Source organism: Gymnodraco acuticeps, unplaced genomic scaffold, assembly GCF_902827175.1.
Source record: "Gymnodraco acuticeps unplaced genomic scaffold, fGymAcu1.1, whole genome shotgun sequence".
NCBI lineage: Eukaryota > Metazoa > Chordata > Actinopteri > Perciformes > Bathydraconidae > Gymnodraco > Gymnodraco acuticeps.
The window spans coordinates 941,577-960,068 of NW_022989800.1; the positions used below are offsets into that span (position 1 = coordinate 941,577).

Below are 18,492 nucleotides of genomic sequence, written 5' to 3' on the forward strand. Positions count from 1 at the left end.
TTAATAATATGAAAACATTTTTATAAATATTGAATTACGTAATTAAACAAATATATAATCCAATTTTGCAATGGGTACATCTTATTATGATTTAAAAAAAGAGGGACTTAAGTTGTGGACCATGGAGTTGGGCAATCTGAAGCAAATATGTAAAACATACCTATTTGAATGTATGATAAAAAGTTAAAAGCTGATGTCGTTATAAAGAAACTGAAAGTGAACTGACTTGGGTTTTAATAATTCCTTACATTTATTATAGCGCTTTATCAATGACTCAAAGCGCTTTACATATACACACATTACACATATATGATACATGCAATGGTCAGATACTGTGGACAATACCCACAGGAGCCAGTTCAGGTGAAGTGTCTTGCCCAAGGACACACCGGCTTTACAGACGCAGCAGCGGCGGTTTTAGCAGTTGTGTTGGAAGTTACTCACGTTTTACTGCAGGAATTATAGCAATGGGCTACTGAACTTCACCCTTCCACACACAGCTCATTCTGCCAGTAAACAAATATTTACTGGTCTCTGGACATAATGGAATTAACAAACATCTCTCTTTTGGCTGCTAGTTGAGATACACTGCTGTAATCTTTTGACAAAATGTAGTAACACAGTTCTAGCATGCACGCACAGACATACACCACGAAAATGACTTGTTGTCACGCCCGTGTGTATATTGCATGTGTGAGGGAGTATATCTACAGTGCATATTTAAGCTTTGTTTGTGCAAGGGTACTGCTATATAGAGCAAGAGAGTGTGTTTATTTCTTTTTTATATTTAGCCCGACTTTATTGGGATCTCTTTTTGTCTAATTGGGCGCGTCCACACTTCGCCTAACCTCTATCTGGTTTTATGTGAATGTCGATTTATATGTCTCTTTGTGGATGTGTTTTACTGGACTGGGGCATGAATTGGCGTGCAATTATTTGCACTTGCTGTGTGTGTGTATGAGTGTGTGTCTGTGCTCGCTGCAGCGTGTGGTCAGTCTGTGGTTGCGGCAGTGGGAGGGACGGCAGGGCAGGCTGATAACAGAGTCTGAAGGGACCTCACATCCACCACCACTATTTTTACCGGACCCAAAAGAGAAGCAAGGCTTATTGCAACACACACTCACACAGAAAACAACACACACACAAGCAGTAAAACGCTTCAGTTAGAAATTGTTTCGGTACATCAACATCCGGAGCCAGATATAACTAATACGTCTTCTTTAAATTGAAAATGAATAACTATTACATTAGGGGCGTTCACACCAAGTTCTTTTCCCACAATAGAGTGGCGAAGTCCCTCCCCTTCCGGTGGACCTCCATGGGACCTTATTTCGTCACGGTTCGGCACCAGTTCGGCACATGCAGTCACATGGCGAATACACCTTTTTTTACGAGTGGGAAAAAAGTCTGTCACTCAGGGCAGTATTACACTATATATAATCCAGGGGGTGGTATTGCGCCTAAAAGCCAGCCGCCCGTAAATAACAAATGAAGAACAAGAACAAAACACAACAAAACGAACACAATACATGAAGAAGAAAAGTTAGTAGCTATGGCGAATTCACACAACACACAGGAGCTAGAAGACCCACCTGCTTCTTTTAAATCAGGTGTGTGGGTACATTTCGGGTTCCCTGTGGACTACAACAATGATGGGGTGTGAGTTGTGGATCGGACGAGGACGGTGTGTCGGTGTTGTTCGACAGCGATGCGGTATGCTAGTGGTAACACGTCAAACATGCTCAATCACATCCGAGTCAGTCTCAGTCCCCAGCTAGAGGGTTTTCTCGACGGCAGGTGACATAGTTACCGCCAAACGCGTCTGCCCTCACTACTGACAATGTAGACAAACTCATCTTTTTGAAGAAAAACTTGAAAATAGAGTAAAGCTTGAGTACCTTTATTTAGGCATAATGGCCTCACACACAAGTTAATTACATATGTTAGACATTGCTCCTAAAGGTACAGATTTTATTTTATTTTATATTTTGACATCAGGAGATGTTATACAGTTCTGTATTGCCTTTTATTGATTGTGATTGAAACACTTTCTTATTATTTATTTTAATATTTTCAAGACATTCTTTTTAGTTGTACAGCTTATTTAACCTTTTTGTTTGACATCAGCCATTATAAATAATCTGGCCATCTGAGTGTGTGTGTTACTGTTTGTTTTTAACTGTGTAATACAGTTAATGATTCCAAATGTTAGAGTTCCTTATTTTCATACCAAAACTTGCACTACTGTTAAAGATAAATAACAGCAAAAAAAAATTATGCATTTGGGATTTTTTTTTGTTGTTGTACCGAACCCGTACCGAACCATGACCCCCAAACCGAGGTATGAACCGAACCGTGACTTCTGTGAACCGTTACACCCCTAGAAGTAACACATTTGTTTGTGTGAAACGCTCCATGAACTACATCTCTGGTCTGGCAGAACAACACACGCAAGATGGCCGTCACTACTGTCTTGTCAACAAAACGATTGACTACCCTCACTATCACAGGGTTGCCAACTCTCACGCATCTGGCGTGTGACACACGCTTTCACTCTCAATCTCACGCTCTCACGCTGCCCAAACTATTCTCACGCCAAAAACAAGAATACCGAAGACTAGAAACGGTTTTGAAAACTTTTGTCAGGTAGTGATCGTCTTCTCAATAGACCATCTTTGATAATGTCTTCTGGCCAATCAGAATCAAGATAACGGCGTGGTGTTGTTGCAGGAAGTCCTGACGGAGAATACTTTTGCTGTAGTACATCTCTATATACATCGATACAACATTACGTGTTGATAGAAATCAACACGTAATGAAATAAGACCCCACGGTTTGATGATTGATAGGTGTGTGGGCTGTCTTTCATTTTGACACACAGAACAATGGGGGCTATCCACCCTTATCCACAATGTAAAGTAATTCACAGCCTCTTCCCTCTTCTCTCTGTGAGGAGCAGCAGGTTCAGCTTTCAGAACAAAGTAACAAAAACTAAAATGGCATTAATTTTTTAAATATGTCGTGTAGTAATAGATTTATTTATTTTTCTTCTCAAGAGAGCACCAGAATGTGTATTTTATGTTAGTAGCCTATTTCAAAACTAAAACAAAAAAAATCTCCTGGGGGAGAATCCCCCCAGACCCCCTGCGGGGGTTGGGTTTTCAGCATGTCAACTCTTTCACCTGTGGGGAAATTGCAGGATTGGCTCCAGGTCGCCCTTTTTATTTACTACAAGACAAATGTGCCTTTTTATTTCATACAGTTCAATTTGGATTGAGACAGGGAAATAATCTAAACCTCACGCGTGGCGTTTCACTGTCAAGGGGAGCGTGTATGTAATTACATTGCAAATACTGACATGAGCCCCACCACTGTATGGGTTATCCCTACCATAGATTACCCAATACAAATACTCTCTCGCCACTGCCGACCCGTATTGCGCATGCGCAGATCTAAGAAACAGTAGAAATGATAAAATGTAAAAGTCTGCTGCTTATTGTTCTACTAGGCCAAAATAGAGTCAAAGAGTATATGAGAGTGAGTCTGAGTGTGTTAATTAATATATTTGGCAGTTTGGAGTAAGTCTGTAGATTTGTTTGTGTGTGTGTTTGTTTCATGTATAGCTCTCACGATAATTAATTTTGTTGGATACATTTTCCCGGAAATTATTGCGATAAACGATAATATTGTCGGCACCGTTGTATGACCATTTTAGACCACTGACATAATGATAATATATAATAATAATTCAAGTACATCCTTTCAAACTGCTAGTCACATCCTCATGTAAATGGCAATTTATGGAGTTCATTTTTATTTATCGTACGATAAGTCAATTAATTGCTTATCGCGACAGGCACACAATAAAACAGTGGAAACAAACATGTGTTTGACTTTCATTAGTGAATGAAACTTTGTGCCCTTTATAGTCTGTGTCCAATATTGTGTATTTGTATATATTGTATATATATCATATATATATATGCTAAGGTCCCGCTGCTGACACGATAGCAGTCATTTCGTGCGCATATGTAATTAAACCCATGATATCAAAATCTCACTCCAGCCAGGTACCCAAAGTTGGCAACCCTGCACTATCACCACAATGAAACACGTCCAGAAGAATGTCATGCAAAGCTGCCTGCCTGCCTGCCTTCCTTTGATTCTCTCTGAACTGCCTGGTCTTTTTAATGTTTAATGTCAACCATTTGTGCAGATAGCGTGAAGTAGAAAAGATCGGCGATCGCCGATGCTAGCGTTAGCATTTCTCCCCCAGGCTTAAATTGTGTATTATAGAATGATCACACCGGTGACAGTACCCGTCAAAGGGTTCACGAAATATGACTACTACTCTTACTGTTTAACATTTTGGGTTACTTAATGTTACTTCATATTAAGGCTAATACAAATTACAAGGCTGTAATGCTAACTAACGTACTAGCTACTAGCTAGGTAGCTAACTTGATCCAGCCACTCCTGGTCCTTTCATCAGACAGGAAGCGAAAGAACGAGCAAGACCCATTGCTGGTATGATAACAACCTGGTACTAAGCACACAGGCATCTTGTTAAAGTTATCTTATCTTAGCCAGCGCCATATAGATAGACTATATATATGGTGCTGATCTTAGCTATCTCTTAGTGGAGGAAAACAATTGTGACATCACTTACGACACCTCCTCATCTCCACCGCTCCCATGTTTTATTTTGTGTTGCCATAAGTTAGTCTCTGCTTTCTGCGCTGGGCTAATGCTAATAATGCTAATGCGAGGATAATAAAATGGCGGCTTCACAAAACTTTTTGGGAGTTTTACGGGGCGTGGTTTGCAATCCGCCCAGCCAATCAGACATAGGAACCTTTTTCTCCCACGAAAGTCCCTGCTCTCTAGTACCTCATTCACACCAACGGTGTTTCAGGGCCGGTTCGGAGCTGGAGCTTGAAAAGCACCGGGTTTTCCTCTTCACACCGCAGCGGAGCAGCCTCTTAGCTCCGGAATCCGGTTCGTTTCAAGCACCAAAAAATTGTCCGGCCAGAGCTAAAGCACCACATACGTCACGCTTACGTCGAGGCGGGGGCAGGGGCAGAGACAGATCAACTCCTGAACAACAACAAAAAGCCCGCGTTTTATCCAGTTTGTACCATGGTTTGTACACAACGATGAAGAAACTTAACAAGAGTTTCAGTGTTTCTGCCATAGACTGTATAAAGGTTTCTGCTCATGGTGAAGCAACGTGTCTGCGTGTTAAGGTGCAACCTGAGCATTCACGTTGATCACCTCTCATTATAACTCATTATAAATCTATAAAACTATAAATATTAAACTTTACTTCACGTGTTCATTTGAGAACAGCTGTTACATACCTGGGTGAAGGTTACAGTTCATTTAAATGAAAGATACAACGTTACTCCACACTCATGGTTCAGTCCACCTTAAGAAATAAGACCGACCTCGGAAGCAGTTGTGTTTTAAAAAAACCTTTATTGACACGAGTAAACTTTTTTATAAGAATATAACTAAACCACAAAAATGACTCCGGAAAAGCTGCAGATAGAGCCATAATAAATGAATGCAACTGATTTCATCCACACGGTTTGGCTTTATGAAGCAGACACGCAAACGGTTACGTCATGACGCAAACGATGACGCAACGACGCATTACCAGTCGGACTATGGGCGGTGTGAAGAGAGCCAGAGCTAAACTGAAGAACTGGTTCTGAACCTAAAAGCTCTAGACGGAGCTTGAACCGGAGTTGCGTTGGTGTGAATGAGGTATAGCAGGGACTGAAAAGGGGGTAAAAATTGTTCTGATGAACTAATTTAGTTCAAGGGGCTTTTTGGTGTGAACGCAAATATATCTGAGTTCTGATGAACTATTGTGGGAAAAGTACTCCGGTGTGAACGTGCCAAATGGAACAATTATCTCCCATAAGAGCTGAGTTAAAAATGAAGAATTTTTCACGAAAAAGCATTTGAGAAATTCAGAGAAACACACCTTACTTTTAAACAGTAAGAACTATGGTTGGGCCTTTAAACTTCTTCAACACATACACAATTAGGTAACCGGCCTATTAAAATGACGTTCACAAACAGTTACGATTAATAGAATATGGTAGCTACAAGGGCTTTCTTTCTCATTTTTATTTGAAATTAAAAAAGTATCTGATCCAAAATGATCTCAAATTACCCTGTTAAGTTTTTGACCACATGTATCTTTAGAAGGTCATATTTTTAAATGTGGGTCCCTGTTCGGTTGCACACCCATGAGGATGAATGCTGCTTGTTTACCAAAATAACACAATAATTCAATATAAGATTTAAACCTTCTTAAATTAAATTCACTTGTAGATATTGTGCAGTAGTTGGGTCTGAATAAGTAATAATTGATAGAAACATTTCCCTTCAGGTGTAGTAGGACTAATTGAACAAAAAAGTCCAAAGAAAAAATCCTGACATTTGCTGAAAGAAGGCTGCACCAGGTCTCTGTGCTGCTGTCTTACATTTTCCCATTCATCTGAGCTCGATCCAGTCCCAGCATCTCCTCGCACATGGGGTGTAGTTCTGCTCTGTCTTTGGGAGGAGGAACAGGGAGGCTGCATTTTCTATAAATATTCCTGTTTTCTCCACGCCAGGCTGGATTGAGCCGGTTGAGCCTCCCATGCAGGGACTTCCCCACCCGCTGACTGAGGTGTAGCTGTGGACTGAATGGAGATGGAATAAAGACAGAGGGCTCTGTCACTGACACTGCAACCAGAGCTGCAACCTTTTAATCTGCCGCCCTGTGAATGAGTTTACCGATTTCACAAGGAATACCAACAACCAATTACAGCATTCTTTGGTTTGTTTGAACAGCCTGAAAGCAAAAAAACAAACAAGTTTGACAATTCTGAGAAACCAGAAACCTTCATGACACCGCGCTAGTGAGCACGCTCATGAACTGTTCGCCCGTGCCTTGCAGCAGGGTTACTGTGCGGAGCGCATAAAGCAGACCCTTCACGCGATAGCGAGGGGTAGAGCGAGGGGACGGATTAAAAAAATGAAACCTAAATGCCTCGCGGATTATACTTTGGCGGCCGTTAATATACCTGGGCGGCCCGCCCAAGTAAAGTCTATGTGTGGGAAACCCTGCTATCACTAGTTCTTATGCAACTCGCAAATATCTCTCTCTTCTCTCTTTTCTCTCTTCTCTCATCTCTCTCTCTCTTCTCTTTTCTCTCTCTCTCTCAATGTTGGTGCGCAAATGCGCTTTTTTCAAATGATCCGGTGCTCCTTTTTTGGCGGGTGGTGCGCACCTGCGCACCAGGTATGTGCAGCCCTGGTTATGACATCATAAAGTGGCCAAAATCTGATCAGCTCATTTTCAGTTTTTATATAAATGGATCAGGACAAAAATAAAAAATGTTCCTGAGACTTTCAGAATCTCTTTAAGGGGACACATGTTTATGTATAAAATATATGAAAAAGTGGATTTTGCATAATAGGTCCCCTTTAAGTTATCAGAGAAACAGGTTGAGACTGGAGAAGCATTAAACATGAAGCAGTCTAATTCAGCATTTTTAACAGTTTTTAAACACTGGGTTTGATTTCCAGGTAGAAACCTTTGGACAAGGAACAATGAAGGAATCCCAATTGGTAGAAAATTACATATTGTGTGTTTAATAGGAAAGTGCTTGAATCACTTTGTTTTTTGAAAGACAACAATTATCAAGAGATAATTGTTTCTATTCATCAAACATTTAAAGTTGTACTCAGGTGAGCCGTAACCTGGCCGTCTGCCAAAACTGGTTGGAGCTTGCATTAAAATTGGAGATGGTTAGATTTAAGTAACATGAGATTTAAGGATGTCAGTAAGCAGCTCAGCAAATATTTGCAAAGCCCTTTTCAAGTGTGACTGATCCTCTAGAACCAGTTTTACTTGGTTTGGGAATATGCTCCAGCACTGGCTCCTGTTGGTGGAACAGCCCTCAGAGAATGACAGCAGACAGAAGAAGGACCCAGGGGTGTAGGAGCTGTTTGCAGCCAGTGGGTGTAGCCCGGGCGTGGAGACGGCAGGAGGAGAGAAGGGGCAGGTCAGGACTCGGTGGCCAGGCTTGGTGCTACGTGGTCGGTCTGGTTTTTCCCCACGTTTCCTTCCCTGCACTGCGTAATGAATGGCTTCCTACTGGTCTGTGGCCGTGGCCCTGGCTTAAAGAGTATACTTACCAAGGCCCAGAATACACACCCCAGCCAGCCAGCCTGTGTCCCGGCCTCCGTAACACTCCCCACTACCAGTCCACCTGCTACAAACTGGCTCAGTCACACACTGTCACATCGGCCACAATGAGAAGAATGATTAGGTCTCCAATGGGAAACATTCTTCTTGGGAATTCTTTAACATTCCCTGTCACTGTTAGACACTGCGCAGTCACTGCTGGTGTTTACGTACCCGCCTGTTTGCACCACAGGGGCCAGAAGTCAAGTGACGGGAAGGATGGTTGTCTAGAGGGCGGGGGGTGGCATGTTTATTGTCTGGTGAAATAAAAGTGACCAACAGTTTATGAGATTAATGTTTGGTATTAAAATGTTTATGCCTTTGGCTGTTTGATCCAACTGTATGTTTTGAAACAGGATTTTGCAGGGTCAGTTTTGGAGAGAAGCGATCTGACAGACTTGAAAATCGATGATTTTTTTGTCCATTGATCGATCAAACATTTAGTAATGAAAATGTCAGAAAACAGTAACAAACCTGCTGTCCAGTTTTCAGAGTGATGTTTTCAAATATCTTGTTTTGCCAAAACCCAATGATTTTCACCTTGATATGATTTAAAACGGAGAAAAGTAGAAAATATCCACATTTGAGTGTCTGAAATCGTAATATTCTGCCATTTTTGCATGGAAAATCACTTTAATGATGATATATTATCAAAATATCATCTGTGGATCAACATATCTAGCAGTTCCAATCATGGCTCATGTATAAATGTAATAGGTCATAATTCTCACATGTATATCAATTCAAGAATGTGTGTATTTGTGTGTATGCAGGTGGTGTTTCTGCTGCGCTCCTACCAGACTGACTCTCACAGACCCCTGCCAGCAGGAAATGGCATCACCCGAGGCCTCCATCAGCGCATGTGGCTTGCTTCTCGGTAATCCTAGACGCACATACACACACACACACGCATGCACAGATAAGCATCCCTCCCGCCTTCCCAACTCTCTGACCAGAAGAATAGCTCCTTGTCTCACCGTTCATCCCCTCCCTTGCCGTGTCCGCTTCATGTCCTGCCCAGGCTTCCATTTCAAAGCGAACCGCCTGCTGTCCCATCCGCAGACCCCCCATCCCTCCTTCCTCCCTCCTCCTCTCCCCCGCCTTGTACCCCTGCCCCTCCTGGCCAACATCGAGACCTCAAGATGGGGCACAGATTACCCCCTCCTGCCCGGCCCGGCCCAGGTCAGGCCGGGGTCTCTGGCCCCCCATGTGCTGCGGCCCTCAGCAGATAACACAAGGTCGCTAGGTTAGCAACACTAGCCCCGCTAGCGCCGCTTGGCTGCACTGATGAGCCTTTATTAAGATGACGAGGTGAATTCTTGCTCACCGGAGCGAGCCCGGCGTCTGTCCGTTTGATCATGCTGCACCACAGAGCCCAGATCTAAGGACAACGCAGGTCAGAGGATCTCTGTTTTTTATAGAAAAACCTCTCGTCTCTTCCAGAACACCACTCATTTGAAACGGCCACCTTCCAAAAAGTTTCGGAATGCATTGTTGGTCTGCTCTGAGTCAGTGTTGGGTTTTGGCCTCACACTGTCTCTGTGTTGTGTCATTTTGGACTTTTTCTGGCTCCAAGAGGATGTCAGCTATATCCACTAAATCCATATATTACATTACATGTTATTTAGCTGACGCATTTATCCCAAACTTTCATGCACTTAAAAAGTGTAGACAGGCCTATGGGAGCAATTTGGTAACTTGCCCAAGGATACTTTGATTTGTTCATTACAGGGGTGGAGTCGAACCGCTGAACTTCTCATTAGTTTAAACATATTGACCACCTGCGCAACAATTGCCCCAATAGTGACCAGTTAGGTTCAGTAAAGTCGGAGCTATGGAAAATGTAATCCTCAACCTTTGATTAATATAGTAGGCTTTTTTACCCGTCAGTGTCCCTATGCTACATGTTATGAACTTCACACATTTTAATTTAACATTTTTGAATATATAATCGTTATATGCTCTGGATAGCACCTAATTATCTATCCTCTGTGAGATTTCTATAACTTTGTTTAGCATCAGCACAGCAGCTTTATGCACCTTTACCTGCAAAGGGAATTGTTTTTATGCTTTTGAAAAAACTGTTTTAAATTAAAAACACCTTTTTAAGGTGGGAAACTAACAATTTATATTTAAATGTCGAGAGCCACCAATTTCCCAACGGCTAGCTAGATATCTAACATTCACTAGTTTGTTAGATAGATATCAAATATTAGCTAGCCTGTAAAGTACAAAGCTAACTTTCGCTAGATAGATGGATGGATAGATAGATATGCGTTTGAACCAGAAGTAGGAAAAGGGGCGGGGCTACATGATATAAATAATGTTTCCTCACATTTATACATAGATGAACATGCTTCACAGGACTCATCCGTGCCCAATATATTTTCACACAACCCATGCTTCATCATGTGAATGTGTGTGTTTTATTAATATCAGACTTTACAAAATCTAACGTCAAGCTCACACACACAGGGCCGCCTTAATGCACGGGCTGACCTGGGCTGAAGCCCAGGGGCCTACGGAGATCAGGGGCCTATCATGAGACAATAAAAAATGTTAAAAAAAAATTTAAATAAAAAAAAAAAAAGTTTTTTATTTCGGATGTTTTTAAAAAACATTTAAATAAACAAAGTCTTGGCTTTCAGAATATGAAACTTTTATTTCCAAAATCACACGATAAATACATTTTTGAAGCTTGTAAAGGGAAGATGACAGCTCTCACTCGCCACTCACTCCCCCTCCCTCCGGCTGAAATTATGAATGTAAGGCGTATAGTAATCATAGATAACACGGCAGGGTCCATTACAGTTTGTTTTCATCTGGTTTCAAATAAACAAAGTCTTGGCTTTCAGAATATTAAACTTGTTTCGGCAAATTCAGATGATAAATACAACGTTGAAGCTTGTAACGGCATAATTACAAGCGGAGAACGGAGTAACTTGACGTCACAGCAGGCATAACAACAGCCGGTGTTTCTCGTGAGTGTTTTCCCCGGGAAACAAACACAATACACACAAACGCAAAAATACACAAACACACACGTATACACACACTCGCGAGCTTCCCCCAGACCAGTAATCCAAACGAAAATATCTTCCCTCCTTAGTATTTTGATCATTTGCTCCGCTAATCAATCAGATCGATGGATTCCAGAGATTTTTCTCAAAAATTTTGACTCCGTAACAGTCAGTGGGCACCACTTAACAGCGAATCAGAATGAGAATATGTTTCACATGTGACTTATTCAAATTGCGAGTGATTGAGTGACAGATGAAGGTTGTTTAGGAGAAAAAGTTTGAGAAGAAAAAGTTTGAGAGTGGCGCTCGGGAAAGGAAATTGTTGAGGGAAAAGGAGTTTCGAGACAAGCAGCTATTACAAAAAATGCCGAAGCTTACAGGTTGTTTTAAACCTGTAGGCCAGGATGAGGAGGAAGGAGGACAGATGAGTTCTGTACCGAGCAGTAGCGGTGCCGGCCGTGGGGCCTCGGAGCCAAGTAGGCCGTCTGGTTCTGATAGCGATGGAGTAGCGGGAGAGGAAAAACAGACAGGAGGGATGTTGGAGGAGATGGAGAGGACGACGAGGACTTGCTACGTGGAGGGGAGCCAAGGGCAACCAGACAAATACACGAGGGAGGTCCGATACGTCACTCATCTGGAGGAGAGGACCAGGCGCGCGTAGAGCAGAGTGGAGAAGTGCGATCACAGAGCCTGCCGAGGCTATAAATGACTTTGATTTGTTGTTTAAATAGGGGGCCTACAAAACCTATCAGCCCCAGGGCCTGATGGCAGGTTAAGGCGGGCCTGCACACACAGTGTCTCTTGTTTTCACACACACACACACACACACACACACACACACACACACACACACACACACACACACACACACACACACACACACTTACTTGTGGGCTTTCACAGTGCTGTTGGAATGCACCCTTGATTGAATGCACACTGAACCGCACACACTGCGCACTGCCCACACACGCTGCTCCACTTAACCTGGTGTATAATACTTTATAGCAAATCATATTATGATAACAATACCTTTATATCATGATAAAGCCAAAATAGTCATAGGTTTTATAATGAATCAATTATTCAACATTGATATTTTTGGAGGAAATTATGAAAAGGAGCCTTTGATTTGTCATATGCGCGTGAAATATGAGTGAATTAATCAAATCTGCGATGTTGCCCCTGGGGTCTTCTCATGTGATGGTCCCACATTGAGGACGGACCACAAACAAAAACAAACAGAACAACTAAATGCTGTCCTGTTCTGCATCGTCTCTGCTCAGCCAGACTTTACAGTAACGTTTTGTTTTTGTGGTACACATGTAAATCTTAAACTCTTATCTGTTATCCAATCAATACCACATGCAGTAACCAACAGGAATCAGGCTGAAGCCAATATTTGGTACATTTATTTTTGATGTTACTGTACTTTTGTATGAATAATACCTTTAATTAACCATGAACGACTCATGGGGTTAAGAATCTCTTTTCACAAGTGTCCTGAACTTGACAATTGTCTCTAGTCATCATTTATGATGTCCTCGAACAATTGTTGTTTATGTTGCTACTAGGCAGCCCTGAAAATATGTTAGGAACCTTGACTCAACAACAAAATATAGGAGGGTGTGTTTCTTTATCGGTGGAATCGGGAGAGCAAATCATTTGGTACAAATTATGTTTTTAAAAGACTAAATGCCAACAAATATAGATTAAGGTGGAATATTTATAATTCATTCTGTTTTAGTTTTTTTCATTCATTTCTAACTTTTGGTTAGGAGTTGGAGTTATAGGAAATGCTTGGATCACTTGAGTCGGAAACAATCATACGCAGCCACCATAGAATACAATTCCTCAAAGAACATGAAATTAATAAAATAGGTGTAGCTTAATCTTTATCTGTAAAATACCGGGATTTCAATAATTAGAAATCATCAAAAAAAAAAAATCCAATGTCAACTTTAAGGTTAAAGGTTTGAACTATTCAGCAAAGAAAGGTAACAAATGATTAAACAGATATTACGTTACAAATCATGAGATAAAAGTTATGAACAGGCAATTGACTGCATATACAGTTGTTTGATTTGATTGTTTGAATTTAATTTGTTCGAGTTTTGAATTAAATAAAAAAAACTATTAAACTAAAGAGCCAGGCTCACTAGATAGCACACAAAAGAATGGATAACAAGAGATACAAACAATGCATTAACCTTGCTTTAGAATGCTAATGAATGTAGCATTAGTTCAAATCCTTTTATAATTTATAAGCGCTTTATGCTTGTTAAACTTTTTTAACATCATAAATAACAGGAACCATTAAAGCCACAAGGGAAGGTCAGATATGAAATGGCGAAAAGACGTCAAGGCTAATACTTTCATTTAAATGGCCTAATTGAACTGTTTGCGGTGAGACATGAGTCAATGACTCACCGCAAACAGTGACAATATCAATGACTGTAGTGTTATCTTTTTAACTCGATAAAAGGTTTAGGAACATTTTAAGGGTCTTTCTTAATAAAAGGGAGATTGTATATTTAATGTCCTGTGCTAGATCAAAGCAGAATGAATCATCCAGGGAACATTTGTTTAATGAAAAAGCTTAAAGTAATTTTCCTCTTTCTAGACAAAATGGCTGTGCGGTGACCAGAGCAGCCTTTCTGGATGTGTTGGTGTGTTTGGGTGGAACGAAGATCAGTATTCTGAATGGTGAGTAGATCCTGAGACTCATGCTTTAAGACAGCAGGAAACAAATACAAGTCTTTATGAATATCTGAAAACTATGGAGAGTCCGCCCATTTTTGGACATGCGCTGTCTCGCATGGTTTCTAGCTGAATTTGTCATACCATAGCCCATGGGTCGGCAACAGGCGGCCCGCGGGCCATTGTTGGCCCGCCAGCAATAATATTTGGCCCGTAATTTTGAGAATCAAAAATAAAATATTATTTTAAAAAAAATTTTTTTTACAACATAGGACCAGAGAGTCGCACATCAGAGTTTCCGTTAGCCGGTAATTACCGGTTTTTATCTGGTAAAATTCATTAAAAACCGGTAAATTCAAAACCTGCTGGTCAAAATTAGGGATGCTCCGATCGATCGGCCGCCGGTCATTATCAGCCGATATTCACTCTTAATAGTTTGATCGGTGCTCTCTATAAAGGCCGATCAGGAGAGCTGGATCTGATCGATATGGACATAAACACGAGTGAAGTATAACCGGACCCGAGAGAGAGATCAGATCAGCTGCTGCATAATCACCTGAAGCCCCGCCCACTGTTTAGCGCGCTGCATGAGAAACTGACGGGCTGTCAGGAGAGAGAGGGAGGGAGAGAGGAAAAGAGAAGATCCGTTTATCCCATGTTATTATCCAAAGTTAATGTAAACTTTTGAATAATGTACTTCATCTACTACAAGTAGTTTGTTTGAATGTAATAATTATGTTGTTTGTTGTTTGTGGAATCATTTATTGAAAAATGAATCTGATTCGGCGGTTAATCTGTAACGATTATAAACTGAAGCAATATAAAAATTACTCCCATTAACTGAGTTTTAAACATCAGCATATCCTGTCATAGTCCGGTGATTACCTGCTAACGGAAACTTTGCTACACCATTCTTATTATTATTGAAACATGACCGGTAAATTTCAAATTTGTCCGGTAAAATAAATTCTGTCCCGACATATCCGTTTACATTCATAATGTCAGCGGAGGGAGGGGAAGCGGCACTGTGGAAGAGCAGAGTGGCGAGGGAGAGCTGTCATCTTCCCTTTACAAGCTTCAAACATGTATTTATCGTGTGATTTTGGAAATAAAAGTTCCATATTCTGAAAGCCAATACTTTGTTTATTTAAAATCAAACAAAACACCCGAACCCCGAAAAACTATTTGTTTACGCAAATCCACGTTTATTTTGAAATCAGCCGTTGCGACTTCCGACTGATTTCGATAGAGCGGGTCACATATGGCCAATGTGTGGTTGTGGGGAACCAGGTCAATTAAAGTACTTATTTAACTATTAAATACATTGAGTTTGAGTAAAATACTTGGTTACTGATTAATTTAGGTTATAATATATTAAATTGCAAAGCAAAACATGCTGTAATTGATTTATTTTGTCCTTTGATATTTTTTAAAGGTTTTCAACCTGAAAGAATCCTAATGTGTCCTTGAAAAGTTTAAATAAAGAAAAGGAAAAAGGATTCTCTGTTGCCCCTCAAGCCTCTCAAATGTGGGCAAACACTCAAATAAATGCCAAAAACCCAGAGAACTTGACAATACTTATCAGAATATGTTAAATAACATTGCTACCTAGTTAATAACTCTACTTTACTCAGTGGAGGCTCGTCCATTGAGGAAAGGGAGGACCATCCTCCCTACAATTTCAGAGAAAAATAAACTTTGAAGAGAACAATAAATACACCTCAATTTAAAAGATAAGTCTGTTAAAATACAGATAATAGCCCTGGCTTTGGGACTGAAATGGGGCTAGAGAGGACGAGCCTCCCTTTGGAGGCTAGCCAGAGGCTCTGGATTGGGCGCCTATTGAACCAATCATCGGATCTGATGCGCAGTGCATCAGTGTTGATGGGGACGGTTATCAGCGATATCAGCGTTCTTTCTGAACCGGGGAACAGGGGCTCTTGCCCTCTTACCAAAATCAATTCCTTGAATTAGGCTTTGATTATGTTCTGGCCCGCCATCTTGTGGCTCAGCAAAAAATTGGCCCAAGGCCAAACTTACTTGCCTACCCCTGCCATAGCCTATACAGATGGCTTAATATCACATTGTATATTCAATATCAGTGCATGGTTTTAGGTAGTAGTTATGTTATGAATTCATGCTAAAATCAGACATTTACTTTCATAGAGTGCTTTTATTGGTTCGTTGTTTTACTAACCAGAAGAAAACAGCACCGAGTTTACCTAAAAGCCTAGCGTCCACACTTCTGACTTTTGAAAACATCGCTGTTCCTGTTCTAGTTTGAAAACTTTGCGATCTGGTATAGGTATTTTCAGGCGGACACTGATTTTGAACCACCTTCGCTCCCTCATTGGGTCTTATCGCCCCATCAGCCTTCTCTAGCAGTGTTTTATGAACATGGATGAAGAATTACAGGTGGTGCTGTCCTTGTTATCTGTGCTAGCATGGTATACATGTGCATTACGCTATTATTGGAGCGATTTGTGACTTTCCCAGGTAAGTGCTGCAAGCCATGAATAGCCACTGTACATGAATTTCATGTGATATTCATTTCTACACACCACAGATCGTTTTTCTAGTTGCCGATTTACATTGTTAACATACTGTAAAATCAGTGTTTAAATTGGCAGGTGGAGTGCAGGTTGGCTGTTAGTCATTAGCAGCCTGTGGGCAGCAGAGCCCTGCTTGGCTGGCTTGTCCAAACTCTATTCATTAAAAATGAGCATTGAGAGAATAAAACAACTAATAAAACATCATGATTTGTAAAATGAATGCGGTTATTTTCACAACAATATAAAAAAGAGTATTATGACCTAAATGATGACAAAAGCTTATGACGCATAATGGAAAGTAATAATGCCAAGATGACTTTTCATCAAAACAAATATCTAAATTAAAGTTTAATAATCTTTTTCCTATTCATTTGAACTTGTTTTATGCAAAGATTAAACACTACAGATGACACTAGCAAAGTAAAAAGTAGTTAAAAAAATGATATATGTTTTAAGTATCAGGATATCTCTAAAGGTAAACCTTACATACATTTAAAAAAAAAGAAAAAAGGAATACTTAACAATTACTTTATTTGTTATTTGTGAAAACTTGACTGTTTATTTAAAGGGGACCTATCATGCAAAATGCATTTTTTGATGTATTTTATACATAAATATGTGTCCCCGGTGCGTCGGGGAACTCACGCAGCGTCAGAAAATAAAACCCTCTCTCTTTTCCTCCGTACCCAAATCTCTAAAAACGCCAAATCAGCCCTTTTGAAACAGGAAGTGAAATAGAGGGATATGAGGCATGTCTAGAATGTGTGATCTGTTTGGTTTTTTGAGCAAAACACTTCACAGACATGTTTTTTATATATTGTTATATATCTGAGACCTATGCTATTGCCTAAAAATAGCATGATAGGTGACCTTTAAGTCTGTCAAAGAGTGAAAACGATTGTACCTATAAAAGGTTCATCCTCACTCTTGTATCAGTCTTGAGTTTGATTTTGTTGATCTTTTGCTGATGTCAGCCAGTTGCCGGGTAGTTGATCAGCAACTGTGAGCCCTCCATCTGCTGTGAGGCGGACTTTGAAACAGTCTGAACAGACGACCCCACAACGTTTGGTGGCGAGGCTGTCCGCTGCGCTCTCCATTTAGACTGATTGTTGACAGAAGGCAGCTTCATCCCCCTGGTGTGTGTCTGTCTGTGTGTGTGTGTGTGTGTGTGTGTGTGTGTGTGTGTGTGTGTGTGTGTGTGTGTGGTGTGTGTGTGTGTGTGTGTGTGTGTGTGTGTGTGTGTGTGTGTGTGTGTGTGTGTGTGTGTGTGTGTGTGTGTGTGTGTGTGTGTGTGTGTGTGTGTGTGTGTGTGTGTGTGTGTGTGTGTGTGTGTGTGTGTGTGTGTGTGTGTGTGTGTGTGTGTGTGTGTGTGTGTGTGTGTGTGTGTGTGTGTGTCTGTGTGTACATGGTGTGGTTGTGTGCAGACCGGCGGGGGTCTCTGCGGTGCAGGAATGTGAAACCAAAGGCGAGCGATGTCTGACAGATGGTGGGATTGTGCCTATGACCCAGTTTGTGTCGGGAGTGCTGTACTCGGAGGGGGAAAAAAGAGGGAGAGGGGGGCACTTGTGTTTTCAGTCGGCCATGTGCTGAACACATGTCGGTCTTGACAGTGGAAATACCGAGGATTTCTCAAAACAAGCCTGCAGATTGAGCGCCCGGCCTTACATAACTAAATAAGCACCCTGTAGCTCACACACCTCTAATGCTCTCTATTATTATCATAAGTCTGTCTTTGGCGTCACTTCTCACCCTCTCTCCAGCACTCTTTGAGGCCATTTTTTTCCCTCCCTCATTTCCAATCCCTGACCCTTTTTCCTCTTGTGTAATTGCACTTTTCAAACAAATCAGATGTCGAGTTAAAAAGCCACAGGTTGGGCGAGTTCATACGAAAACAGCCGTTTCTTAAGAGGGCTTGGCACCCGGGGTAAAGGAGGTGAACAATCAGCTTTTTCAACCTCTTTTTTCCCTTTTTCAA

The 18,492-nt window shown here is 41.1% G+C and overlaps 1 protein-coding gene across 5 annotated transcripts in view; it reads left to right on the forward strand.

Annotated features, from left to right (window-relative positions):
- Positions 1 to 18,492, forward strand: part of thada (THADA armadillo repeat containing) — a 137,936-nt gene that overhangs the window by 77,794 nt on the left and 41,650 nt on the right. For all 5 annotated transcript variants that reach the window (XM_034224981.1, XM_034224998.1, XM_034224995.1 and 2 more), the window contains exons 31-32: positions 9,022 to 9,125; positions 13,889 to 13,971. In XM_034224981.1, coding sequence (XP_034080872.1) covers positions 9,022 to 9,125; positions 13,889 to 13,971 — 187 coding nt within the window. The remainder of the gene's footprint in view (positions 1 to 9,021; positions 9,126 to 13,888; positions 13,972 to 18,492) is intronic.